Source organism: Spermophilus citellus (assembly GCF_964194105.1).
Source record: "Spermophilus citellus genome assembly, chromosome: 11".
NCBI classification, from domain to species: domain Eukaryota; kingdom Metazoa; phylum Chordata; class Mammalia; order Rodentia; family Sciuridae; genus Spermophilus; species Spermophilus citellus.
The window spans coordinates 101,486,262-101,510,952 of NC_138192.1; the positions used below are offsets into that span (position 1 = coordinate 101,486,262).

The following is a 24,691-nucleotide window of genomic DNA, read 5'->3' on the forward strand; positions in this document are numbered from 1 at the left end:
CTACACTTCCTCTGCAGAATGTTCCAGGGAAAACTAGGGCAAACAGAATCAGAAGAGACAGTATATGAACTTTATTCTGTCTAATTTCCTTTAGTCTCATCCTGCCTTTGATTTCATGGCTGTTTTTAAATGTAAACAGTTGATAAGGGTTCTCAAATTTTAGGGTAAAGACATATATGGGAAATTTATAAATAATGAAAAATTTTGGAACCCACAACCATAGAATTTGGCTCTAAGGTCTTGTTTTTTTTAAAATTATATGTCAGATGGGGGTGGCGGAAGCCTACGAGACCACTGTGAGAGAAACACTAACCTGGTAGTGATTTATTATAAATGAATTATGGGCCCAATTGCTTCCAAAGTTTAATAACTACCTTTGCTTCTATATAACATTATCCATCTTTCTATCAACTGAAGCTTAACACATACTCTCTTAACACATCTCTCTCTTCTCCTCTCTTGCAATAAATTGATAATTGCCATAGTAAGTATTAATAATAAGGGATTTTCTTCTTTTAAAAAGGGAGAATAAAAGCCGGGTGTGGTGGTGCATGCCTATAATCCCAGTGGCTCTGGAGGCTGAGATAGGGGTTTACAAGTTCAAAGCCAACCTCAGCAAAAGCAAGGCTCTAAGCAATTCAGTGAGACCCTGTATCTAAATAAAATACAAAATAGGGCTGGGGATGTGGCTCAGTAGTTGCATACCCCTGAGTTCAATCCCCAGTTATCACCACCAACAAAAGAATAAAATTTTGCTATTTGCAAAAACATGGACGAACCTAGAAAACATTATGCTAACTGAATGGAATAAGCCAGACACAGAAGAGCAAATATTTCATGATCCCTCTTATATGAAGAACCTAAAATAGTCAAATTCAGCAAAGCAGAAAATAGAATGGTGACTAGCAGGACCTGGGGAAAGGGAAAATGAGTGATTGTCAAAGTTTGTTATGCAAGATAAATAAGTCTTAGAGAGATAATGTACAGCATGGTGCCCATAGTTATCACCACTGTATTATATACCTAAACATTTGCTAAGAGGGCAGATCTTTTGTTAAGTATCCTTGTTATTGAATGACTGAGTGCATGAATGAAAAATGAACAAATAAGCAGCAGGAGGAAACTTAGGTAGCTGAGCTGTTAAAATCTACCTCAGGATTCTCAATTAAATATCCCAAGTTGCTGATGTAATAATTTGTGCAGATTAGGTAGACTGAAATGTCCAACAGAACTTCCTTCTGGGATGAGGTCCTTCTTTTTATTGTGTGTTTGACAGCTTGTGCTTTTGTCTAGGTTACTCAATTAACAGAGCTGGGGTTTCCTCTTTCAGGTAACCTGTGCCGCTGCACTGGATACAGGCCCATAATTGACACATGCAAGACTTTCTGTAAAGTAAGTAGAAAAGAACTTGTGAATGAGTATATTTTTCCCCAATGAAGCAAAGTTGTAGGGTTCATCAGGTGTGATTAGAGGAATAGCCATTGTAATACAGGGCTACTTCCTATCTCGAGGTCTATAATTGTTATTTGCTCTTTAGCCTTGGGCAGGAGGGTTACCCTCATTCATTGAGCTTGCCTTAGTAGTTTCATCGTGAGCACCTAAGCATTTTGACATTGGTGGCAGTTATTGCTTGCAAGAGGCCATTCCTGATCTGTTTGGGTCAGGTACCTTCCCAGGAGCTCCTATAGCTCCTTTGCACCTGGGATGTATATGGGCATGCCCTGCATAGCATTGGTGATAGTGTGGCACCATTGCCCATATGCTGTCCCATCTCTTCACTAGACTGTGTGCTACTTGCAGCAGAGGCTGTATGTCTCCATGGCTGGTCACCATGTTCTAATTGAGTGGTTAATCAATATTTATTAAATGAGTAAATGAACAAACAACCTTGGAATGGAAGACAAAAGACAGCCTTTTGGAAGTTAACCTGTGAAAGAATGATGTCATAGATAAGAACAGAGTGTTTATATGCCAATAGTTGTGCATATTTATTGTTAAATGTTTGAAATATTTAATATTATTAATTTTAATAATTAATCATTAATAATAGTAATTGCTGTGTGCCAGGCTTTGTTATAAGAGCTTCACATAGTTTAACTTGTTTAATGTACACTGCTATTCCAAATTCCTTATAAGCTCAGGTTTTTCATTAGAGTTAGTTTGGATGTGTTTAAGTACAAACAATTCTCCTTTATGACACCTAATCATAATGATTCTATATTATGAGGTTTATCTGGTAGTTACCCACTTTATTTAATATTTAGTAGGATCAGCATTAAATTCCTATTGATTTTTTTTCTCATTAGACTTTTGGCTGTTGTCGAGGTAAAGAAAATGGGACTTGCTGTTTGGATCAAGGAATAAACGGATTACCAGAACTTGAGGAAGGAAATAAAGTGAGTGAAATGTAAAGTTGTTTTAAAGTTTTCTCAGGACATGTGCAATGACTGACTTGCTCTTAGAAAGAATACCTTCTTCCCCAAGCTGTGTTAACATGTTCCTTCTCATTCTCACTTCATTTCTATTTTTAAAAAATCAGCCCAGGAAGGAGCAGGCAGATAGAAGACCGGAAACAGGTACAGGGGTACAGTTAGATAGCAGGAATATGTTCTAATTGTTCAATAGTCAGTGAGATAATTATGGTTGACAGCAATTAATTGAATATTTCAAAATATCCAGTAGGGAGGATTTTGAATGTTCTCAACACAAATAAGTGATAAATATCTGAGGTGATAGGTATGTCAGTTATCCTGCAGTTTCAAACTACATGCCATTCTGAGTAGTGTGATGAAATCTCATACTGTCCTCCTTTATTTTATCCAGAATATGAATCTTCCCTTTGTCCAATGTATTCCACTTTGTATATGCTACCCACCTATTTGTCATTTATTTAGTAGTCATCTTAGTTGTCAAGTCATCTGTCAAAGTATTGTGCTGCTTGTGTTCAAGTAACCCTTCTTTTATTTAATAAGGGCTCCAAAGCACAAGAATAGTGATGCTGGTAATTTAGATACACCAAATGGTAACTATAAAGTACTTCCTTTAAGTGAAAAGGTGAAAGTTCTCAACAAAATAAGGAAAGAAAGTTGTATGCTGCGATTGCTAAGATTTATAGTAAGAATGAATAGAGTAAGACAGCATATATAAGGTTCAATATGATCCACAGTTTCCAGAAGCCATTGGGGGTCTTGGGACATATCCCTCTAGAAAAGTGGGAACTACTGTAACCTCCGGTACTTTTTCTCTTTAAGACAAATTCAAAACTCTTCTCAGAAGAGGAGTTTCTGCCATTGGATCCAACCCAGGAGCTGATATTTCCTCCAGAGCTAATGGTAAGATAGGCAATGTTGTGTCTAGAGGGTTGATTTATAGAGGAATTCTGGATTCTTTCAGAAGCTGACTAGCAAATAGGTAACACCTTTTTGTCATCCTTATCTCAAGGTCTAAAAAGTGTGGACCAAGGAAGAGGTGGGGGAATGAGGGTGGAGGGGTCATTTGACTGAAAGAAGGAACTGGTGGTGTCTGTAAAAAGCCATGCAGTCACAATGCCTATAAATGTAGACACGTTTTCTGCTTCCAGTTTTGCTGTAGTTCATTCTTCCATAGGATGATTTGACAAAATTCAGCATGTTTAACATTAAAATGAATTTCTTTGAGATATAAGAGCACCAAAGGGATTTACATGGAGAGCCTCTAGAAGGAGAAAAATACTGTCATATTTTTATCTCGAACTCTGATTCCTTGTAAAGCTCCACTTTTTAGGTCATTTATTTTGTTTTTCAGAAAATCTGTATTTCTTTTCTTTGTTCCTACAATGATAAAGCAAAAATGGGTGGAAATGTTGTCATATGTATCTTGAATCCCCATTGCTTTTTCAATAGATAATGGCTGAGAAACAACCCCCCCAAACCAGGGTTTTTCATGGTGATAGAATGACATGGATTTCCCCGGTGACCCTGAAGGAACTTCTGGAAGCTAAATTCAAGTATCCCCAGGCCCCTATTGTCATGGGGAACACCTCTGTGGGTATGTAGACACCCAGGGACTTCTTATGGGGAAATCAAGGGAAAGGACTTAGAAGGAAAACAGCCTCATATATGTGTGTTTTCAAATATAATAATCTGGAATAGCATTTTTAATCCTTTGGACTCAACTTCCTCATCATTGCTCAAGAGACTTTTTAAAAAATATTTTTTAGGTGTCAATGGATCTTTATTTATTTAGATGCGGTGATGAGAATTGAACTCAGTGCCTCACACATGCTAGCCAAGCGCTCTACCACTGAGCCACACCCCCAGCCCCTCAAGAGACTTTTTATAACGGCAGAAGTAAATCCCTTGTGTCCTTCAGTGCCCAGAGTTGTGCCTCACAAGCTAGCTCTGTAGCAAGCCAGCAGCAGAGGGGCTGAGGATGGTTGTCTTGCAATTCATTGGGAATTAATCTGAGCCTCATCTTGAAGCTTCTCTCTCTGTTCCTTCTCTGGGTGGTGTCTCAATGAAGATAATATGTTTTACTGATGCTGCAGTTTCAGGGGCTTCTGTGGTAGCAAATGTAGGTTCAGTTTACCCCATTCATTAAGAACATGCCCTCACCCCCACCCCAGAGTCTTTCCAACGAGAATTCTGAGCATGCCATAAGGCCCAAGTTTTAGGGTTGATAATTCCAAAGAGTCCTCCAATTTTAATGAAAATGTACCCAGCCATTTTCTCTGGGTCTGGGTTGACAATAACTAGACCAGTAGATATATAACTTTAATATGTTTAAAATCATCATTTTGATTGTAATTTCAAAATTAAAAGGACAGTTAGCCCCCATTTATTCTAATCTTCTTGGTTTTTTTTCCCTAATTCTTTAGGGCCTGAAATGAAATTTAAAGGTGTCTTCCACCCAGTTATAATTTCTCCTGATAGAATTAAAGAACTAAATATTGTGAATCATTCATGCAATGGTAAGTTCTTAAGGCCTTTGCTCTCTTAGTTAAGACACATTAATCAACTTAGTTGTTTTTTTTTTAAGAGAGAGTGAGAGAGGAGAGAGAGAGAGAGAGAGAGAGAGAGAGAGAGAGAGAGAATTTTTAATATTTATTTTTTAGTTCTCGGCGGACACAACATCTTTGTTGGTATGTGGTGCTGAGGATGGAACCCGGGCTGCACGCATGCCAGGCGAGCGCGCTACCGCTTGAGCCACATCCCCAGCCCCTCAACTTAGTTGTTATTGCAAACAAGCAGACAGAATTTTTCCTAATAGGAATTCTCTTCTAAGAATGATAACATTCGGAGAGGGGCTTAGGAAGAATTCTCTAAAGTTATACCAGATATTAATTGTCTGAATAGTCAGATGTTTTTACTGAAGAACTTTCCTTGTCTGCAACACCAGAGAAGGTAAGAATTACTCAATGAGGGTTCTGGGCTAAGTACTGAACAGAAGAGAAAGATGAAAAGGGTACAACCTCTGCTCTCCAGAAGCAGGCAAAGCAAGTTTATGTATCAAGCAGCTTATGCACTGTCCTCTCCATTCCTGAAAGGAAGTTGATTTAATGGCAATGATGAGAAGCAACATGAGTGTGGGTTTGAAATATAGTCTCTGGAATCTAATTGTTTACTATGGCAATTAATATATCATAAATTTGTTCAGATTTGTGGAGATTAAGCATGATAGAATGAGTAGTGCTTGATACAGTGGGTGTTCAAAGAATTTAGCCTTCATCATCTCTACAGTCAATTCTATCACCACTACCACCTCCATCATCCCACCACCTCTACAACCACCATGACCTTCCCACCCATCACCATCTCTACCTCTACCTCTGTCATCACCATTGTCACCACCACCACCTCCATTGCCATCACTGCCTCTACCATCATCACCCCCACCCATCATCACCACTACCTCTACTGCCATCATCACCATCATCGCCCCACCACTCCCACCATCACCACCTCTACTACCACCACCACCACATATAAGTAGGACAACATGTATCTACTATAAAGTCTCCTTGTCTGAAGCTTTGGTCCACTGGACATTTTCAAGTAAGAAGTGATCACATGGCATTATTTATGCATGACCTTATTTTAGGACTGACCCTTGGTGCTGGCCTCAGCCTGGCTCAGGTGAAGGACATCCTGACTGATATGGTCCAGAAGCTCCCAGAAGAGAACACTAAGATGTACCATGCTCTCTTGAAGCATCTGAGAACCCTGGCTGGGTCCCAGATCAGGAACATGGCTGTATGTATTTGATGGCAATAAACTCTGGTGGATGACTATTCCCTCAGGAAACATTTTGTTCTTTAAGAACAAACAAAAAGAATAGTTCTCCAAAGTTTGTTTAATCCTTATTTTGTGCTCATGTTTTTATAATTATAAAATTAAAGTAAAAATAACTTATTATTTTTAAAAGTCTTTAGGGGGCCACATTGTGAGCAGGCATCTAGATTCAGATCTGAATCCCCTCCTGGCTGTGGGTAACTGTACCCTTAACCTGCTGTCCAAAGGTGAGTGACAGCTCCTAGTTGGAGATTGTTAAATCTGCTCCTCTGACCCCTCTTTCTCTCTGGGGAGGCAGAAAGTCCAATTCTGGAAATGACTCTTTCTTATAATGTTAATGCTTCTGTCTGTCTTTCTGGAGGCTGGAAAGATGGTCAGTCTTGTCTTAATCTCACACTCCCAACCTCATCTGCTTCTTTTTGAGATCCTGTGATAGATATTTTCACATACTGACCACCCTATGGTGAACATGCTTGTGTTGGTTAATGTCCTAATGTGATTTGATTATTGGAAAGAACTATAAACCATTGAGAAATCTTGGACCCTATTATTGGAGAGATCCCTCAAGGGTGCAGGAGTGTGTTGCATTCACATCATGTTTTGGGCTCCTATTTAATTTGTTCTTGATAGATGCCTACAGGTCTTTTCTAGCCAACCAATGGCTGGGCCTCATTATGTATTTATTTATTTGATTTTTGAAACTAAGTCCAGGAGTTTTATTTTTCTTTTTTATTTGTTCTTTTTAGTTATGCATGACAGTAGAGTCTATTTTGACATATTTATACAAACATGGCATATACCTTATTCTAATTAGGATCACAGTCTTGTGGATATACATGATATTGTGCTTCACTTGTGAAGTTTATTTCTCTTATTCCAATTTGAGCAACAATTATTAAAAAGTTCTAATTGATCCTTTATAAATCTAGAGGTATTTTCTCTTAAAATTATGAACTTTCTATTACCTGCATTGTGAAATACTTACTCCTCATATCCTCTGACCTATTAAATTATCTTAAGAAGGTTTGAATTCAGAGTTTTCAATTTAGGTAATATCACTTTAAAAAGTCATACCATGAGAAGCAGGTTTTGTCATGGGACTACATCCATCAAAAGTTCCTTAGTTTTTATCCCCAGGTCATGTTTTAATGTGGCTTTAAACTGTTCCATCTCCCAATATTTTGATTAAAGAACAGAATTTTTATAAGTGCTGGGAAAAGGTACAAACAACTAAGACAACACCTCACTGGTATATAAACTAATTAAAGGGAATTTTAAAATCCACCACTGAACCTAGTAGGGTTGCTAGTTATAAACTGTAACTGTTTATTGAATGACTTGATCAAAATATCAAAAGGAATATTAATATCTACTCCCTATTGGTGAAGCTCAAGCTGAATCATGCCATGCAGGAAGAGGACTGCTAAGGTCCTGTCCTACTCTAAATTCTGAGCTGCTCTTTACCAGGTATTTCTACCTGTAAGCAAGCAGAGAAGGCGAAAACGGTGGGAATAGGCTGGAAGGAGGGCTGCAAGATGCCCACAGAGGGTAAGAGATTTGGAAGCATAGAAACAGTTTCCCCAGGTATATGGTAGAATTATTTCCCAAGTTCTGTGATTTTATTCAATAAAGGCTGGAGATTTCAGGGCAAGTGTCATTTCTTTCCACAGAAGGAAAACGACAGATCCCTTTAAATGAGAAGTTTCTCAGCAAGGACCCCAGTGCAGATCTTAAGCCTCAAGAAATCTTGATCTCAGTGAACATCCCTTACTCCAGCAAGGTGAGAGGGTCCTTCTTGCCTTAGTGTTGCCTGTGAGCCCACAGTGGTTTATTCCAGCATAGGGTGGGCCAAGAAAAAACATTGAGTGTTGATAGGGAAGATAAAAATCAACTTTAGAAAGTGGTATGAGGTCTTTATCTTACAGGACCTGTGAACAGTTCCTTTTGCTCCTAACATTTAAAAAAATTTTTTTTTGTCCCATAAGACTTTTTCCCTAAATGAAAAACAAAGAATATACCTCTGCCTGTGTGTTGGGGTTTGAAAGAGGCTAAAAGATATATTTGCAGTAGAATTTAGAAAAAACAAGGGCTTTGGAGACAGATGGACTCAGATTTCAGACCTGGTTTCAAGGCCCGAACTAATTACTGAATCGCCTTGAGCCTTAGATTCCTCATCTGCAAAATGGGATAGATTACACCTGCCTCAGAGGATATATTAGTTTGCTGGGCTGTGATAACAAAGAACCACACACTGAGCATATGTTACAACATAGATTTATTTTCTACAAACGTCAGAGGCTAGGAGTCTTCTATCAAGGCATCAGCAAGGTTCATTTCTTCTAAGACCTCAGACCTGGGCTTTAAATTGCTTTCTTCTCTTTCTGTTTTTGCAAGGTCTTCCCTCTTTCATTCGTATGTGCAAAATTCCTCTTCTCAAAGGACACTTCAACATGTGAATTTGGGGTGGACATAATTCTGCCCATAAAAGAGGATGTGACAAGGATCATATAAGGCAACATACACATACTTCCTCCTGGTACAGATCGTTTTCAGTATGTTTCTACATGTGCCATTTAACTTTTCTTTCAGTGGGAATTTGTGTCAGCCTTCCGACAGGCCCAGCGGCAGCAGAATGCACTGGCAATAGTCAATTCAGGAATGAGGGTCCTTTTTGGAGAAGGGGATGGCATTATCAGAGAGCTGTCCATCCTGTATGGGGGTGTTGGTCCGACCATCATCAGTGCCAAGAATTCCTGCCAGAAACTCATCGGCAGGTAAGGCATCATGTCCTTAGACCCCAAGTAACAGAGCAGCCCAATCTATGGGGAGAAGTAATTGTGAGAAGAAAAATGCTTAGTACCTTTCTATTTTATGGCAGGGAATCCCAATAATACTTCATGATTATTTCCATGTCTTGTTTTTAGTGAATTCTCAAGTAGGCATGATGGAGAGAGAGTCATGATGGAGAGGGAGGGAGAGAGGGAGGGATGAAGGGAGAGAGAATGCCAATATTCTTATAGTACATGTACATTCTTTATTGTAGGGGATCATTTACCACGATGAGAAATAGATTATGTGAGTTTGTTCTAAAATTAATTCCTAAATGTATTTGCTTACCTGACTTCTTATATTTACAGGTAACATTAATAGCTAGGGGCTGGGGATATGGCTCAAGCTGTAGCGCGCTCGCCTGGCATGCGTGCGGCCCAGGTCCAATCCTCAGCACCACATACAAACAAAGATGTTGTGTCCGCCGAAAACTTAAAAAATAAATATTAAAAAAATTCTCTCTCTCTCTCTCTCTCTCTCTCTCTCTCTTAAAAAAACATTAATAGCTAATATTTCTTGAGCACTTACTAGCATTTACTAGCATTTAATAGAGAATAGTGGTTAAAACATGAGCTTTAAACTATTGGTGGGCCAGACTGCCTGATCCAACTCTCAGCTCAGCCCCGCACTACTACATGATCTCAGTCATCATTTTTTGAGGGGTGGGTATTGGGGATTGAACTCAGGGGCACTCGACCATTGAGACACATCCTAGCCTATTGTTTGTATTTTATTTAGAGATAGGATCTCACTGAGTTGCTAAGCATCTCGCTTTTACTGAGGCTGGCTTTGAACTCGCAATCCTCCTGCCTCCATTTCCCAAGCTGCTGGGATTACAGGCGTGCGCCACCACACTCGGCTCAGTCATCTTACTTAACTTTATGGTACCTCAGTTTCCTTATCTGTCAAAGAGAGATAATCATATCCACTTCATAGGGAAGTTGAGATGATTAAACAAAAGAATGTATATACAGTGCTTAAAGCAGAACTTGCTTCTCCCAGGCCATGGAGTGAAGAGATGCTGGATACAGCTTGCAGGCTCATTTTGGAGGAAGTGTCCCTTCCGGGCTCAGCTCCAGGTGGGAAGGTGGAGTTCAAAAGGACCCTCATCATCAGCTTTCTCTTCAAGTTCTACCTGGAAGTTTTACAGATTTTGAAGAGGATGGTAAGTGGAACTGGTCATGTATTAGCTTTCCCAAGACTGGGCGCTTTGAGGGGCACCCAAATGCTCTGTTGAGTAGAATAGAAAGAAGACCCAAATCAGAAATGCTAGGACTTACTAGGTTTCCATCTGGCTGTCTGTGGATGGGTGTGAGTTTGGGGAAGAACTGCAGGTGGAGCACAGTGTTATGCAGGATTCTATTTAACACCACTCGGTTATTTTGTTTCTGACCTGTTGTTTTTCTAGATAATGTTTAGAAAACTGGCTAATGATTTGAATACATTTTCTTTCACTTATTGAAGCTCACCCATGTTTGGTTTTCTTTTCTGGGCTCAGCTCTATTTTTCGCACCCATATGGTGATGGTGGCAGCCACTGTCCAAGATTATTGTGAAATGGGTCATCATAGAAAAATGGCTTATATGATCCTTGGTGCTTCAGAGGAACCACTTAGTGGTGGTCCTGATGATAGTGGTGATAATCCTAGCATTCTCTTGCCTGGTCTTCCTTGTGACAGTTAGTTGCAAGATTGTTGGCTAGGGAGGACACAACTGAAAATAAATTCTCTGAATAAATTCATTAGGACCCAAGGAAAGTTGAACTTTATTGGCCTCCCTTAACCCTCTGCTACAGCCAGCCTTAGAGATGAGACTGGAAGCCATGACTCTTCTTGTGGTATGGAAAGTGTGTTCACCTTAAATAACAGACACAAAGTCCTCTCTTATCATTGCTTTTGAAAGTACCTTCTTATTATGAATGGGAACAACTAAGAACCAGAAAGTTTGTATCAGAATTTTAAGAATGGAAGTCTGAAGTCATATATAAATGAGATTTGGCACTAGATCATCAAAAATGGGGAAAAATATAGCCAATTGTAGACTCCCTTAATTAAGAGCCAACGAATACAATTTTTTGGTGAATCAGTGATATAATTTAAAACTTCTGCCTTTTGATGTTTTATACCTTCCATCAAACTTCCTTTCTTTAAAAATAATAGCCTTTATTAACTTTATTTTCTATTGAAATTATTTAAGTTTTAAAAAATGACCAGGTGTGTTGCTTAAAGTCTGTGTAAAAACCCAAATGCCCCATTTCCTTCTGTTCCTAGGGGTGTTCTTCCTCCTGTGGAGTGGTGGCCAGGTTCTGCCTCTGTACCCCTTTTCTGCCCACATGGCAAGGTTTCATGATTTTTGCAATTGTGTGCTTTGTCTCTGACTTTTTCCTGGCTTAAGTATTCTTTTTTATTTTATTTAGCTTCCTATCATATTGGTGTGTAAGTCCTCAAATAATTTAGGAAAGTGTGTAGAGAACAAGAAATGTAGAGATGGTGGAAGCCAGTGACCTACTATATTTACTGGGCTCTTTCTACTAGGTGGATGCATATGTACTTTCTAGGGTACATGTCCTTGAAGTCAGGGAGTTGCTTGTACTTCCAGGGTTCAGTACTTAATAAATGTTAGACTTCAGAGTAGAAATACTTGCTAAGGCTGGGGGTAGTGGTACATGCCTGTAATTGAAGAGGTTCTAGAGACTGAGGCAGGAGGATCATGAGTTTAAAGCCAGCCTCAGCAACTTAGTGAGACCCTAAGCAACTCAGAAAGACCCTGTCTCTAAATAAAATATAAAAAAGGGTGGGGGATGTGGCTCAGTGGTTGAGTGCCTCTGGGTTCAATCCTAAGTAGATACTTGCTAAGAATAACTCTAGCCTCCCTTCTAAAATCAATTTGGAACATTCGAGAGCATTTAAATATCTCTCATGGTTCTCCTTTTCAGGACCCAGGTCACTATCCTAGCTTAGCAAACAACTATGAGAGTGCTTTAGAAGATCTTCATTCCAGACATCACTGGAGTACGTTACAGTACCAGGTTAGTGGCCTTTTATGTTTTCTTTTTAAATTCAGAGTCTGTGCTACAGCACTCTGGGAGGTTCCCAGAGTCTCTCAGTGACTCTCAAGCTTCATAAGCCCAAGTGCTCCTTCTGGTGAACTCCCAGCCTCCTGGAGTACTAATTAAAAGCCCAGAACTGGGCCAGAGCTGTAGCTCAGTGGTAGGGTGCTTGCCTAGCGTGTGTTGGGCTTTGGGTTCAATTCCCAGTATCATGAAAAGAAAAAGAATTGTAAACCAATGAGGAAGAATCATTACTAAAAACAGATTTAGCAATGGTTATTTTAAAGAATAATGTGTTTTGATTTTCAAGGCCACACGTTTTGTACTGTGGCCTGTGCTGCTGACTTGAACGAGCTGCTAGCTTGCTGTGTGCTTTCTGCCCTTGGCTTTGTGGTTGTCAAAGCTCAATCAAAGCTGCGTTCCATGTCAGGACTGTGGGCTGCTCTGGTTTTATTCCAGAGGAACAGAAGACAGTCCTTGGAGGCTGGTGAAAATTCAATGACAACTTTTTATGAGAGCTACTGATTTGTTTTGTTCAAACGTGGAGATCCTTTGCTCCCCCAGTTCCTTCCACCTGTCCAAGTGATTTTTCTGTGAGTTCCATTTTAGAGTTGAATCACACAGGAGTTCTAAGAACTATTTTCAAGTTTTCTTAGTATTGGCTGACTGTATGGGGAAACAGAGCTGCTCACATCTTTCAAATAGAATTTTCTGCCATGACATCCTAAAAATATCACCAGCAGTCATTCTGTTGGTAAACTGGATACAATCTGATGTGTTTTTCCTTGAAATTATTATGAAGAAATTTGACTTTGAGAGTTGTATTAAGTTAAAAACAGGAAGAGTGTCTTTAAAACATCAGTTCAGTGAATCTGTTGTTAGATTCAGTTATAAAACTTATAGTATGTCATAACAAACACTGAAGTTGCTGTATACCCCTTGAGGTTTTAGGTTCAATATGTTCAAAAATGCAAATATGCCAAACAGCATTGGAAGTGAATATTTTGAAAGCTGAAAACTGCCATGTTCCCTGGTGTTCTGTAAAATATGGTATTCACAATCTTCAACTTATAAATACCCTAAGATTGCCATGGCAATGGAATACATTTCAGCAAGAAACAAATTAGTGGGCATTCAAGCCATCCAAAGAAAACTGAAAATCTTCACATAGTGGATGACATTGAAGGAAGTTGTTATTATAGATTGCAAAATAAAGGTTTGGATGCAGTATATCTCCTACACAGATGAGAGTTGGTTTTGGAAGATACTAGTGTCCCACATCCCCTTTAAGGGCGTACCCCCAATGACCAAAAACCTCCTACTCAGCCCCTTCTCTTCAAGTTTCCCTGCTTCTCAATCACCTCTATCACATAGGACTTTAGGGGACATTCCAGACCTAAACTACAGCATACAGCATGCAGCACCACCTTTCTCCAGTATATTCATCACAACCGATTGGAAAAAATTATAAACTCAGCCAAAATAATTTCATACTTGGTTACTCAATAAGATAAAGACATATTTTGGAATTCTCCCTCGATCTTTTGGTAGCTTTTACACAGAACATTTTCAAAAGACTTTTTTAATGCTATGATACTTTTTTTTAAAACCAAAAAAAGTGTTAGTAATAGAAAGTTTCCAGAGTCTTTATAGATTCATATGAATGTGTTTCTTAGTGTCCAAACTTATGAATTGCCTAACATTTTACTTTTGGGAATGAAAAAAAAACAACTCTTAGGATTTAAAAAACGTAATTTTTCACTCAAATGTTGTGCAAGCTGAGAGCCCAATGTAGTATGATAACTCAGCACTTTGGGGGATATTTTATAGAGGAATCAATTCCTATTATCTGTACCATTTGGAAAAACATACCTGATAAAAGATTCACATTTTTTTTCTTTTGATCATCACCTCAGTTCCCTAAAGAAGAAGAAGAGAATTACTGAAAGGTTCTGGCCATAGGAAGGGAGCAATGAGCTCTATCAGTGGAGTTGGTGTGTGTTGGGGTTTCTTCAAATCCCTGCTCATATCTGAACCACCACATGTAAAATTTTCTTTCATTTTCCTGTATTTCTCTGCATTCATAGACTGATTAAATAGTGCATGGTTCCAGTCCTAAATTACTTTTTTTTAAAAATAATTCTCTGCTTTCTAGCTTATGAATCAGGATGAACTCAACAAGAACCAAAAACACTGAGCCAGTATTCCTTTTTGGTGCTGTATAATATGGTCACTACAAATTGAAGTTTGCATTTAAGTAAAGTGAACATGGATATTAAAACAATAAATGCTATTGATCAGCTTTTATTCTATTGTAAAACAGTACATTTTTATAAAATAGAAATAAATTCAGTGCATCCTCTACACATCTTATGCCAAGTCAGTTATAAAAAGCACTCCAACTTCTGCACAAATTTGGTTGACATTTCACTTCTTATTTACATTTTGAAAACAATTGGGTTATTTTCATTTCCCAGATGATCCACAACACGTTCCCAAATTATGCACACCACTCTCTCTTTCCCTTGTGATATTCTGGGCCTGTTATCTGCCTGGAGAATTTCTGATCTATTTTAAGCTGAAGTTTTCTTTCCTTGAGTGCCTCCAGTGGGTGGTCAGTAGGTGAGGACCATTCTTCTCTAATCCCGTGGGTGGGAGAGGGCTTTGGGGGAATTGTATATTTCATAGCTATCTTTACATAAAGTTCTCCATTGTAAACATGTCTCTCCTCCACTCACGGGATTTCTTCAGTTAATCCAAATTCAAAAAAGACAAGAAAGCCAGGTGTCTGCATGAAAAGGAAACATGTTGGATCCATAGGATCTCAGACAACTTTCCCTTGGCTTCCATAGAACAAGAGCCCTGGGGCATTTTCATTGAACCAGGAATCACTTCAAACCAGGAAAATATGTACCTATAAATGAAACAGGACTTAAACATCTCATTCATTGCCACTGTGTACTGAACGGATTTTCTCAAACTGCACATTCTGGTAATTGAGTACAAAAACATCTAGGTTTTCTTTCCCTCAGATGCCTTAAATTATACTAAGTTGGAAATAGGTCAGGTTGTAGAGTTTCTTTTTCCTCCCAGTCAAGGTTTTCAACCAGTATGTGTTCTGTTTGTGACTTCTCTCTTCCCACCTGCTGTATAATATAGGCCAGTGCTATGGGTTTATCTCAAAAGAAGAATCCCTTCTTGATCCACAGTTCAGGGTGACCCTGTGAATGCAGAATGGGGCAGTGGGTGAGACAGGAAGGGGAGATGTCCCTAACTTTGCCTACACCTCACTCTACTGACCTGACTGTGTGCCCCAAGGAAGCCTCTGGGGAACTTGGCCTCAGCTCAACACCAAATACATTGAGTTATGGAAGAGGCTGCCCAATACTGCTTGCCAGGCAGCTCCTCAGCCACAGCCTTTACCCTGGTCTCTAAGCTCAGCCTAGATCATGTCTTGTAACCCCTTCTCCTCTTTTCTTCATACCTCCACTTCTCTTCCCAGTACCGGCCCAACTAGGATTGCTAACAGCTCTTGTATCTGAAATGTCAGGGGAGATGTCATGTTGCTTAGTTTCTGTTTTGATTGGTGCAACATCTTCAAGGTACTCACAGAACCAGGAGCAAGTCATTTTACTCTATGGCTCTCTAAAAAAGAGTAACACCAGTCAATCACTCAAACACCAATGAATCACTTAAATTCAAGTCCATTGTCTATCCAAATTGTCTAAATTAAGAGTTTTACCGGTTATTTCTTAGAATTCTTCACTCAAAATGGTGGTGATGGTGGGGCTCTTCTGGTTAAAAACATACTCTCAATATTTTCTATAAAGATTGTCACCATATCATCACATTCTTGCAAAATATTACATGCATCATGTTCATATGTAAGTAGGAACATTTGATAATAAAATTTAAAGAAATACATGAACATTAGCGAAAGAACATAACTTTATATTATCAGGAAGAAATATTTAAATTAATTTGCATATGCAAATAGAATTTCCATTAGAGATGTCTGACATCTATATTCAAAAAAGTGAAAAACTCTAAAAACCACATGATGGCTACATATTCCGGTTTTCCTATCTAATTATTGTAATAGGCTTATTATTCCTGGTGTTATTGTGAATAGTGACTGTTTTCATTCCCTGAAGTGTTCTGGTTTGGGTGTAAACCATATTGTTACCCTCTTATAGGAGATGAACAAGAATATGATTATTCTTGTTTTCTCTATAAAAATGTAAAAATTATATGTTGATTATTTATTAAACAGAATGTAGACCCAAAGCAGCTTCCAAGAGACCCAATTGGCCGTCCCATCATGCATCTGTCTGGTATTAAGCATGCCACAGGGGAAGCCATCTACTGTGATGACATGCCTGCAGTGGACCGGGAACTGTTTTTGACTTTTGTAACTAGTTCAAGAGCTCATGCTAAGATTGTGTAAGTGGTCTTACTCAAAAGGCATTAATGATTGCCTTTTTATCTAAATCAGTCACATTAATGGAGAGTAATGGTATAAAGAGGGTAAGCTATTTGTTGGTTTTTTCCAATGTAGACTGGAGACACAATAGGATTGAAATTTAGTGTTTACTACAAATTTTCCCTCCATGTAATAACTTTTGTGTCTCCCAAATTCTTTCTAATTGTCTAGCAGAGAATTATGGGAGTAGTTCTTTAACATATTTTTACCTCTCTCATACCTTATTTTCAAACTAACCACATTTTCAAGGGTCTGTGGGGTGTGTGGCTGCTCTGAGGAGCCTGTGGTGTGTGTTGTCATCTAGGTCTATTGATCTATCAGAAGCTCTCAGCCTGCCAGGTGTAGTGGACATTGTGACTGCAGATCATCTTCAAGACGTAAATTCCTTCTCCACAGAGACATTGCTGGCGACAGATGAGGTATTTCACTTTTGCTTTCTGTTTGAAAAATGACTTCCTCAGTTCATGGCACTTCATATTTTCTTAAAGCTACCATCTAATTTGATATGTCATAAAAGTATTCAATATTCTTGAATGCTTATTATCAAATATAATAAGATATTTTTATCTTATAATATAGATATTGAATGCACTCAAATATATTCCTTTCCACATAAGAAGTTTACTAGTTATATGAAAGATACTTTGGCGTTTTATATTTTGTAATAATTATATAGTATGCTGCTCACAGTATGAAAAAAATAAATGAACAGAGGATTATGGCAAGGTTTACTTGCAAATCCCTGCCCCTAGCAAATCTCTTGTCATTACCCCAGTCCCACCGTGTCCAAATTTTGAGTTCAACTGGTATCGTAACTCTGAAGCCTTTTCTTATCCTTGAATTCAGAAGTTCTCTTTCCCTCTCTGAACTAATTCTGACTCATTCTGTCACACTACCATATATTCAGTGGTCATTTCTTAAGGATCTATTATATATGATCATCATAGCTGAACAAGACATGTGGTCCCTGCCCTCAGAGAGCTTCACGTCTGTCTTTAAGAAGTGGACTTTCAATGAACTTTTTTTTTCTTCTTGCATTAAGCTTATTTATTTGTGTGTCTTATCTATTCCCCCTGCCTAATATAATTTCTTGAGTGAGGGGCCATCTGCATATTCTGTGTAACAAGGTAAAAGAGTAAAAAAAAAAAAACCCAGTGAAAACACCATTACCATTTGAAAGCTTTAACTTGGTCTACTGTATGTCAAGTTACTAGAAAATACAGCAAGGACAGTGGTTAGCAGGTTTTCTGCATAACTAATTCAGACTTCTCAGTTCAATAGTTACACAAAAGAGCTTCATCCTTTGAAATAGTCCCTAACTCTGGCTCTTGCTGGAAGATTTAGTGAATAAAAATGAAAGCTTGATGACCAGAAATCTGAACTCAAGGTTGAAACTCCCCTGGGGTAGGGTTGTATATCACTGGCAGGGGGCAGTGAGAATTACAGTCCGTGCATAAATGTTAACTAAACAAGCGGGATTTCCTGGCTGCACCTTAGAACCTGCTCTCTGAAGTGTGCTTATGCAGACTGTGAGCATCTTAGGGATTGATGTGCCAGGTCACAGGGGCAAAGCTGAGCATCTGTGGAGAGTAGTGCCATGTTGGAGGATTGCCTAGCTGGCCTCACTCCTTTTCTAACACTCATTTATGGCACTTTATGACTTTTAAACATCTTTTCACTGCAGACATTTTTGTAATCATGCACAAAATAGAGACTCCATAGAAGCATCCTCCAGCTTCAACAATCAACATGTTTCACTTCTCTCTCTTCTCTGCCCCCAGTGCACCACACCCAACTATACACTAATGTTTTAAATACTAGTGTGTGTGTGTGTGTGTGTGTGTGTGCGCGCACGCGTGTGCGCGCGCACGCTGCTGGAGACTGAACCCAAGCCTTCACACATGCTAGGCAACTTCTCTATTACTGACTAAGCTCTCCAACCCTGGTATCATATTTTTCTGATAACATTTCTGTGTTCACTGTGGAAGACACAATGGTCTAAAGTAGAATATTTTAAATGAATATTTAAATTTGAGTGTGAACCATAGAATAAGGTGGGAGAGAGAACTCAAATCACCCAGTTCAGACTATTTTTACCTGTCGTGAGCCTTAGTTATCTGTTCCCCCCACCCAATCCAGCTTTCTGTCCTGGTCCCTGTGTGAGCTCCCCAGTCCACCTACCTCATCTGCAGGTGACATGATATTGACTGCAGCCCCCCAGGGAAGCGATGCCCTGTGCTTGGTCATATCTTGGCAGTTGAGTCTTTCACATCTCTTCCTGAGAAGCCTGAGCTCCAGGACAGTTTGTAGGCAGTGACTTGCTCACCAGCAGTGTGGTGTAATCACATGAGAAGTCTCTTTCCCAAATCACCCCCTTTTGTAGATGAGCTACAAATTCTTGGTTCTCCCTGTCTTTGAAAACAGAAGGTTCCTTCTGCAGATTGGCCTTAAATGTGGTGGGACAGCCACAGGCCAATCATAGCTTGGTTCTCATAAGCCAGCTGGCCCTCAAGAAGCCCCCTTGACTGTGCTGGAGCCTGAGTCCGCTCAAGGCTGCATCACCCCTCCCCCTCTGCAGCTGCCTCTGCCCATGATATAGCACAGAGATGTACAGTGCTTTAGAGTCAGCAGGTTCTATAGGCATGGGCAGATGGAGAGGGGTCCTTTATTGTGCGTATCAAGCCTTGTGCTATGGGGGGGGGAGGGAGATAATGAATGAATACCTGCTCTCCTTGACATCAAAGGTCTTTCTGTGTCATAGGTATTTTGTGTGGGTCAGCTTGTCTGTGCCGTGATTGCAGATACTGAGATTCAGGCAAGACGAGCTGCTAAGCAAGTAAAGATTGTCTACCAAGACGTGGAGCCACTGATCCTAACAATTGAGGTAATGAGTTTGAGATGTGCCAGTTTAGGGAATGGAAGAGCAGACATCAGAAGTATATCAGTTAAAAGTTAAAATGTTTTTGGTATAGTAACAGTAGAACCTGATTCAAAGTGACTTTCCAAAACACAGGGACTCTATCAACTCAAACTAGATCAGTATGAGCAATTTCTCCAATTTATTTTTGCCTCTCAAGGGATGAGTATAGGCTCATCCCTTGTGCACACAGATGGCAGCGGGGAAACATGGGTTTCCTTGTTCATGTTCAGTGACAAAAGGAACCTTATTGTCTCAGCATTCCAGGCACATGTCCTGAGACAACCCTAATTAGGCCACTTGGGTCACATGGTGAATTAATGACTGGTCAGAGAAATGTAGGAGCTGTTTGTTAACACTGAAACTGAGGGTGGGGTCATATTTCTTGGTAATGCATGGGCTATAGAGGGAGTGCAGGAAACCTATACAGAAATCTGAGCATTGCTTGGAAAGGGGAAGGTGAGAAGAATGCTAGATGGACAGCTAGCAATGTCCAAGACTGTGGGTCTATCCTTAGCTCTGATTCACCTCCTCTCAGGATCTGGACTGATTAGATCTTCTATGAAGCAAATCTGGGAGATACTACTTTTAGATTCTTAAATGCATATCTTAAATGAATGTGGAAATAGATCATAAAATGCCTACAGGAATTTTGGCAACTTGAACAAATTGGAGAGTTGCATTTTCTATCCTAATTTTAGACAGACGTTGGAAATCTATAGAGGTGGTAAGAACCATCTCCATGAAATGGTAAGTGTTCTGAATATTCCATTGCTTCTTATAATAAGGAAAGCATGAAACCTCCTGAGTAGAATAGGTTCAGTCCATGCAGGCTACATGTACTCTTGGGAACACAGTGTTACCCTCACAATATAATGAGCACATGGTTCTCTAGGTGAGTAGCATGGTCCGAGATGGAAAGAGGAAATGACTTGGCCAAGGTGAGTGTCATCATGAGAACCTGACCTTGAGGATGTTTTCTGTCATGAGACTTTATGCCTAGGAACATGGCATTTTTTTTCTGGAAATTTTACTTAGCATTTTAAAATTACAATAAAATAATGTTAAGAAGATAAAAACAGAAGTTTGAGTGAGGCCTTGCAGATGTCCCTGGCCAGTTTCAAATTCACACATTCTATTCCCTTCTCAGGCCCTATCATTCTTATGTTGCCTGCTGTTCCTACTTACTGTATGTATTCCTTTCCCCAAATTTTGCTTTTGAGTTAGGATTACTTCTTAAGAAATTATTTACATAATACCCCATACATTTTTTGGTAATTCTTTTCCCAATACAAGTGGCTGAGTATCCACCCTTCCCTTCCCCACATTCCAGCCAAATGAAAGTCCAATAAATAAATAGATACCCTCCTCCCCTGAATTTCCCACTTCAGCCAGCAGATACCTGATTGTCTGCCAGAGAATATCAGAATTATGGAAAAGAGTTACCTCCCTCTTGGTCAGAGATAAAATTCTCCAAGGTCAGTCAACTGGATCAGAGTGTATTTAATCCAAGTTGATAGTAGGAAGCTATGCCTGGCTCCCTACACATTAAAGTCCTGCTAACACTTTCCTAACCAATGAATATTCAGGAAATTGACTCAAAATTATTAAAAGAGCAAGGAGAAGTGAAGTTGAAAAAGCTTAAATTTTAAAAAGTGGAGTTTACAAAGGTAGCTTCTTTCTTCAACTTGGAATATCTGAATCTTCAATTAATAAGAAAAGCACTGGAGTGTGAATTAATTCCAGTATGAAGTATGTTATAGAACAAAATAGGATAACAAGAAATATATCTGTCACTAACACTAAAGTTGAGCCTGGCTTATGCCTGGTTTTGGTAGTTTGAATTGGGAAACTCTATCAAAACTCTTGGATGTGCGGGGGTGGGGGGAAAGCTGAGGGCCCTGGTGAAAAAAATGTGCTCCCCACTAGAGTTTCTCCTTAAGCATTATCATCCACAGCTCCATCAGCTGGCAGCTTTGAAGAGCTCTGCGTGTGGGGCATGGATCTAAGGTGGTTTTGTGCATGACCTCACTAAATGCTCACAGCAATCCTATGATGCCAAACAACTGCAATGACCATACTGATGAGGAAACTCAAAGACAGTTACCCAGGGTCACATTGCTAACTGTAATAGCAATCAACAAACACTTTGTCCAACAGCCTGGATCTCACAGTGGCAAAAAACAAACCAGCCCACTTTCTCAGTGGAGAAAATGACAGGATGACAAAAGAACATCCCTATAAGGTGTGTGGACAGGATAGGTCCAGACAGATACTGATGGCTTGAGAGATCCAGAGTTAGGAGAACCCCCAACTGCCAGCAGGTAGGAATTTCATGGATGAATGATAATCCATGGTGGATCATGCTGGCAGGAACTCACATGGCCCATTCACCGACAAACACATGGATCATAGTAAGATAAATTCCCAGGGATAGGTAAGAAAATCCTGGGTAACAAAAAACCAACCTAGGCTGTTGTAGCTACATTTTTATTTATGTGTACCACTGCACTCCTTCTCTGGGGACCAGGGAAGCCAGTGTGTAAGTGGATTGGTGGCACCTGGACAAGGCTGATAATAGAGACTTACTTCTAGGATTAGTGGTTCCAGGTGCTCCACTTCCCTCTACAAATGAAGTGCTTATGTCCCCAAAGGAGGAGGGCGAGACCAGCAGGCAAAGCCACCACGATCTCAATCATTAGTGTCTTTGTCTAGCATTTATTGAACACTTAACTATATGCCATACAAGCCCTTTACATGTTTCATTTTACAACCCCCTTGGACCTATATGCACAACTGTTACTTCCATTTTACAGATGATAGAGGGGAAGTAAAAGTCCACAGTAAAACAACTAGTAAGTGGAGAAAATCGATATAACTCTGGGTGCAGCCGCATTTCTGAACCAGTGTGCTATGTGGCCCTGGATACATAAAATATGTTGTGGATTGAAGACAATAATTGGCCTGCAAAATACTAGTTCCATTCTGGGATTGCCTCAGTGCCAGGTTTTTTTCTGAATATACTGTTTCTTTGGACCCAACAGGCAGATTTCCATTGGCTGGGGAGTCTCCAGGCCTGGTTCAAGACTCACAGGATTGTGGGAAAGTGCCTTGATTGGCACCCTAGGGTGTGGCTAGTGCCCTAGGACTGGATCTCTTGCAGCCTTGCAGCCTTCTCTGTTCTCTTTCTAGGATGCTATACGACATAACTCCTTCTTCAAGACAGAAAGGAAACTGGAATATGGAAATATCGATAAAGCATTTAAAGTGGTTGATCAAATTCTTGAAGGTAAAACTATTTGAAAAAAATAGGGGGAGAGAAAATAACCAGGAAAGCCTTTTGAGCAGGTCTAATTTAAGCCTTCCTTTGCCTTCTAAAAATCACCTGACAGGCTCAGTGTGTGTTGCCCTTGGAAACAGGCACTTCATTCACATATGGATTTCCCTGTTTCTTTGGGGATTTACAAGGGACCCTGAAACTGAGATTATTTTTCCTAACCCTGTCCTGTCAGGCAAAGTACCATTAGACACTTTCATATTAGTGGCTTTTTGGTTTTTAAGGACCTCATGAAAATGTAAATGTGCCTGGAGAAATCATTCTTACGCCAATAGTGGGATAAAATTGAATCTCAGAGATTACTTGATCAAGTTGGTTTCCATCCTAGAGAGTTGAGATCAACACCCTAAGGTGAAGGGAGGGGGCTGTGGATGGGGCTGCAGGGATGGGCAGACAGTGAAACAGGGTGTTAATACTTTGTTAATTCCTGGGCACAGCGGCACATCCTTGTAATTCCAGCTGCTTGGGAGGCTGAGGCAGGAGAATGGCAAGTTCAAAGCCAGGTTCAGCAACTCAGTGAGGCCCTAAGCAACTTAGTGAGACCTTGTTTCAAAATAAAAAATAAAAAGGTCTGGGGATGTGGCTCAGTGGTAAAGTGCCCCTGGGTTCAATCCCTAGTATCAAAAACAAACTTTGCCAACTTTACAGGTTTAAGGAAGATCAGCTCTATTTAATATTGTTCCAGTTCTGTTTATTTTAAATGAAGTGAATATTGAACAAAATAAACTAGTACTACTGCAAGCCCTGAACTCAAGCCTCGTGGCTATGTGTGGGTTCTCATAAGTTGTAAAAAAACTTTAATGGAAGTTAAGATCTGAGTTCTCGAAATTTTAATGTTTATATTATGTAAATGAGGCAGTCTGTTCATTCTGCTGTTCTCTCTTTGGGTGTGTGTGTATGTGTGTATGTGTGTGTGTATATGTGATATTTACTATACATATTAGATTTTGTGCTCAGGTTTTCTTTACTCGGATTTTGGATAAGATAGGAACTCTCTAGTGAAATACAAAGTATTTCCTTGGGAATATTCCTCAAACAATTTACAAGTCACTGTTATTGGGTACATTTAAAAAATTTTTAAAGTTCTACCTTCCATCCAACACTTCCCTCTGATTTTTATCACCCCCCTCCCGCCTTCCTGTGGGTTCATTTGAACAACTTTTAGAATTCCATTTTGATTTATCTGTATTTTGGAGTATATCTCCTTGTATAGACTTTTTTAGTGAAAACTCTCTCTGTATAAATATATATGTATAACTATGATATATATCCTATATGTAATAACCATGATATATTTATATATCACATATATTTACAGTCAGTGATATTTTATATATAATATCAACATTTTGCTAGTTTAAGTGTGAACCTTACCTCCCTTTCTATCCTTTTACTCTTCCCTATTCATAATATAATTGTCTTAAATATTTCCTGTACATACATTGGGAACCACACAAAGTATTGCTATAATTATATTTTAAACACAATTTGGAAAACTCAGGAGGAGAGTTATATTCACCTGTATTTTTATTTTTTCTGAAGTTGTTTCTTCCTTACAGATATTCCCGTTTCCTTTTATTTTTTTTAAGTCATTTCCTACCTATTCCAAAAACTTCCTTTAGCTATTATTTTGGGGTAGGTCAGTTGTAAACAAACTCTTAGTTTTCCTTCAGCTGAGAATGACATGGTCTCCATTTAATCCTTGAAGAATATTTTTACTGGATAGAATTCTAAGTTGATAGGCCTTTTAGAGCTAGAAAATTTTGTGCCGCTTCCTCTGGTCTCTATGGTTTTTTATTTTTTATTTT

At 39.3% G+C, this 24,691-nt stretch overlaps 1 protein-coding gene across 2 annotated transcripts in view; it reads left to right on the plus strand.

Annotated features, from left to right (window-relative positions):
• Positions 1-24,691, plus strand: part of AOX1 (aldehyde oxidase 1) — a 70,171-nt gene that overhangs the window by 16,041 nt on the left and 29,439 nt on the right. For both annotated transcript variants that reach the window (XM_081261425.1, XM_081261426.1), the window contains 15 exons: positions 1,331-1,392; positions 2,307-2,396; positions 3,252-3,332; positions 3,882-4,026; positions 4,856-4,948; positions 6,079-6,230; positions 6,403-6,496; positions 7,940-8,049; positions 8,859-9,043; positions 10,101-10,263; positions 12,033-12,125; positions 16,420-16,589; positions 16,934-17,048; positions 19,391-19,513; positions 22,739-22,835. In XM_081261425.1, coding sequence (XP_081117551.1) covers positions 1,331-1,392; positions 2,307-2,396; positions 3,252-3,332; positions 3,882-4,026; positions 4,856-4,948; positions 6,079-6,230; positions 6,403-6,496; positions 7,940-8,049; positions 8,859-9,043; positions 10,101-10,263; positions 12,033-12,125; positions 16,420-16,589; positions 16,934-17,048; positions 19,391-19,513; positions 22,739-22,835 — 1,773 coding nt within the window. The remainder of the gene's footprint in view (positions 1-1,330; positions 1,393-2,306; positions 2,397-3,251; positions 3,333-3,881; positions 4,027-4,855; positions 4,949-6,078; positions 6,231-6,402; positions 6,497-7,939; positions 8,050-8,858; positions 9,044-10,100; positions 10,264-12,032; positions 12,126-16,419; positions 16,590-16,933; positions 17,049-19,390; positions 19,514-22,738; positions 22,836-24,691) is intronic.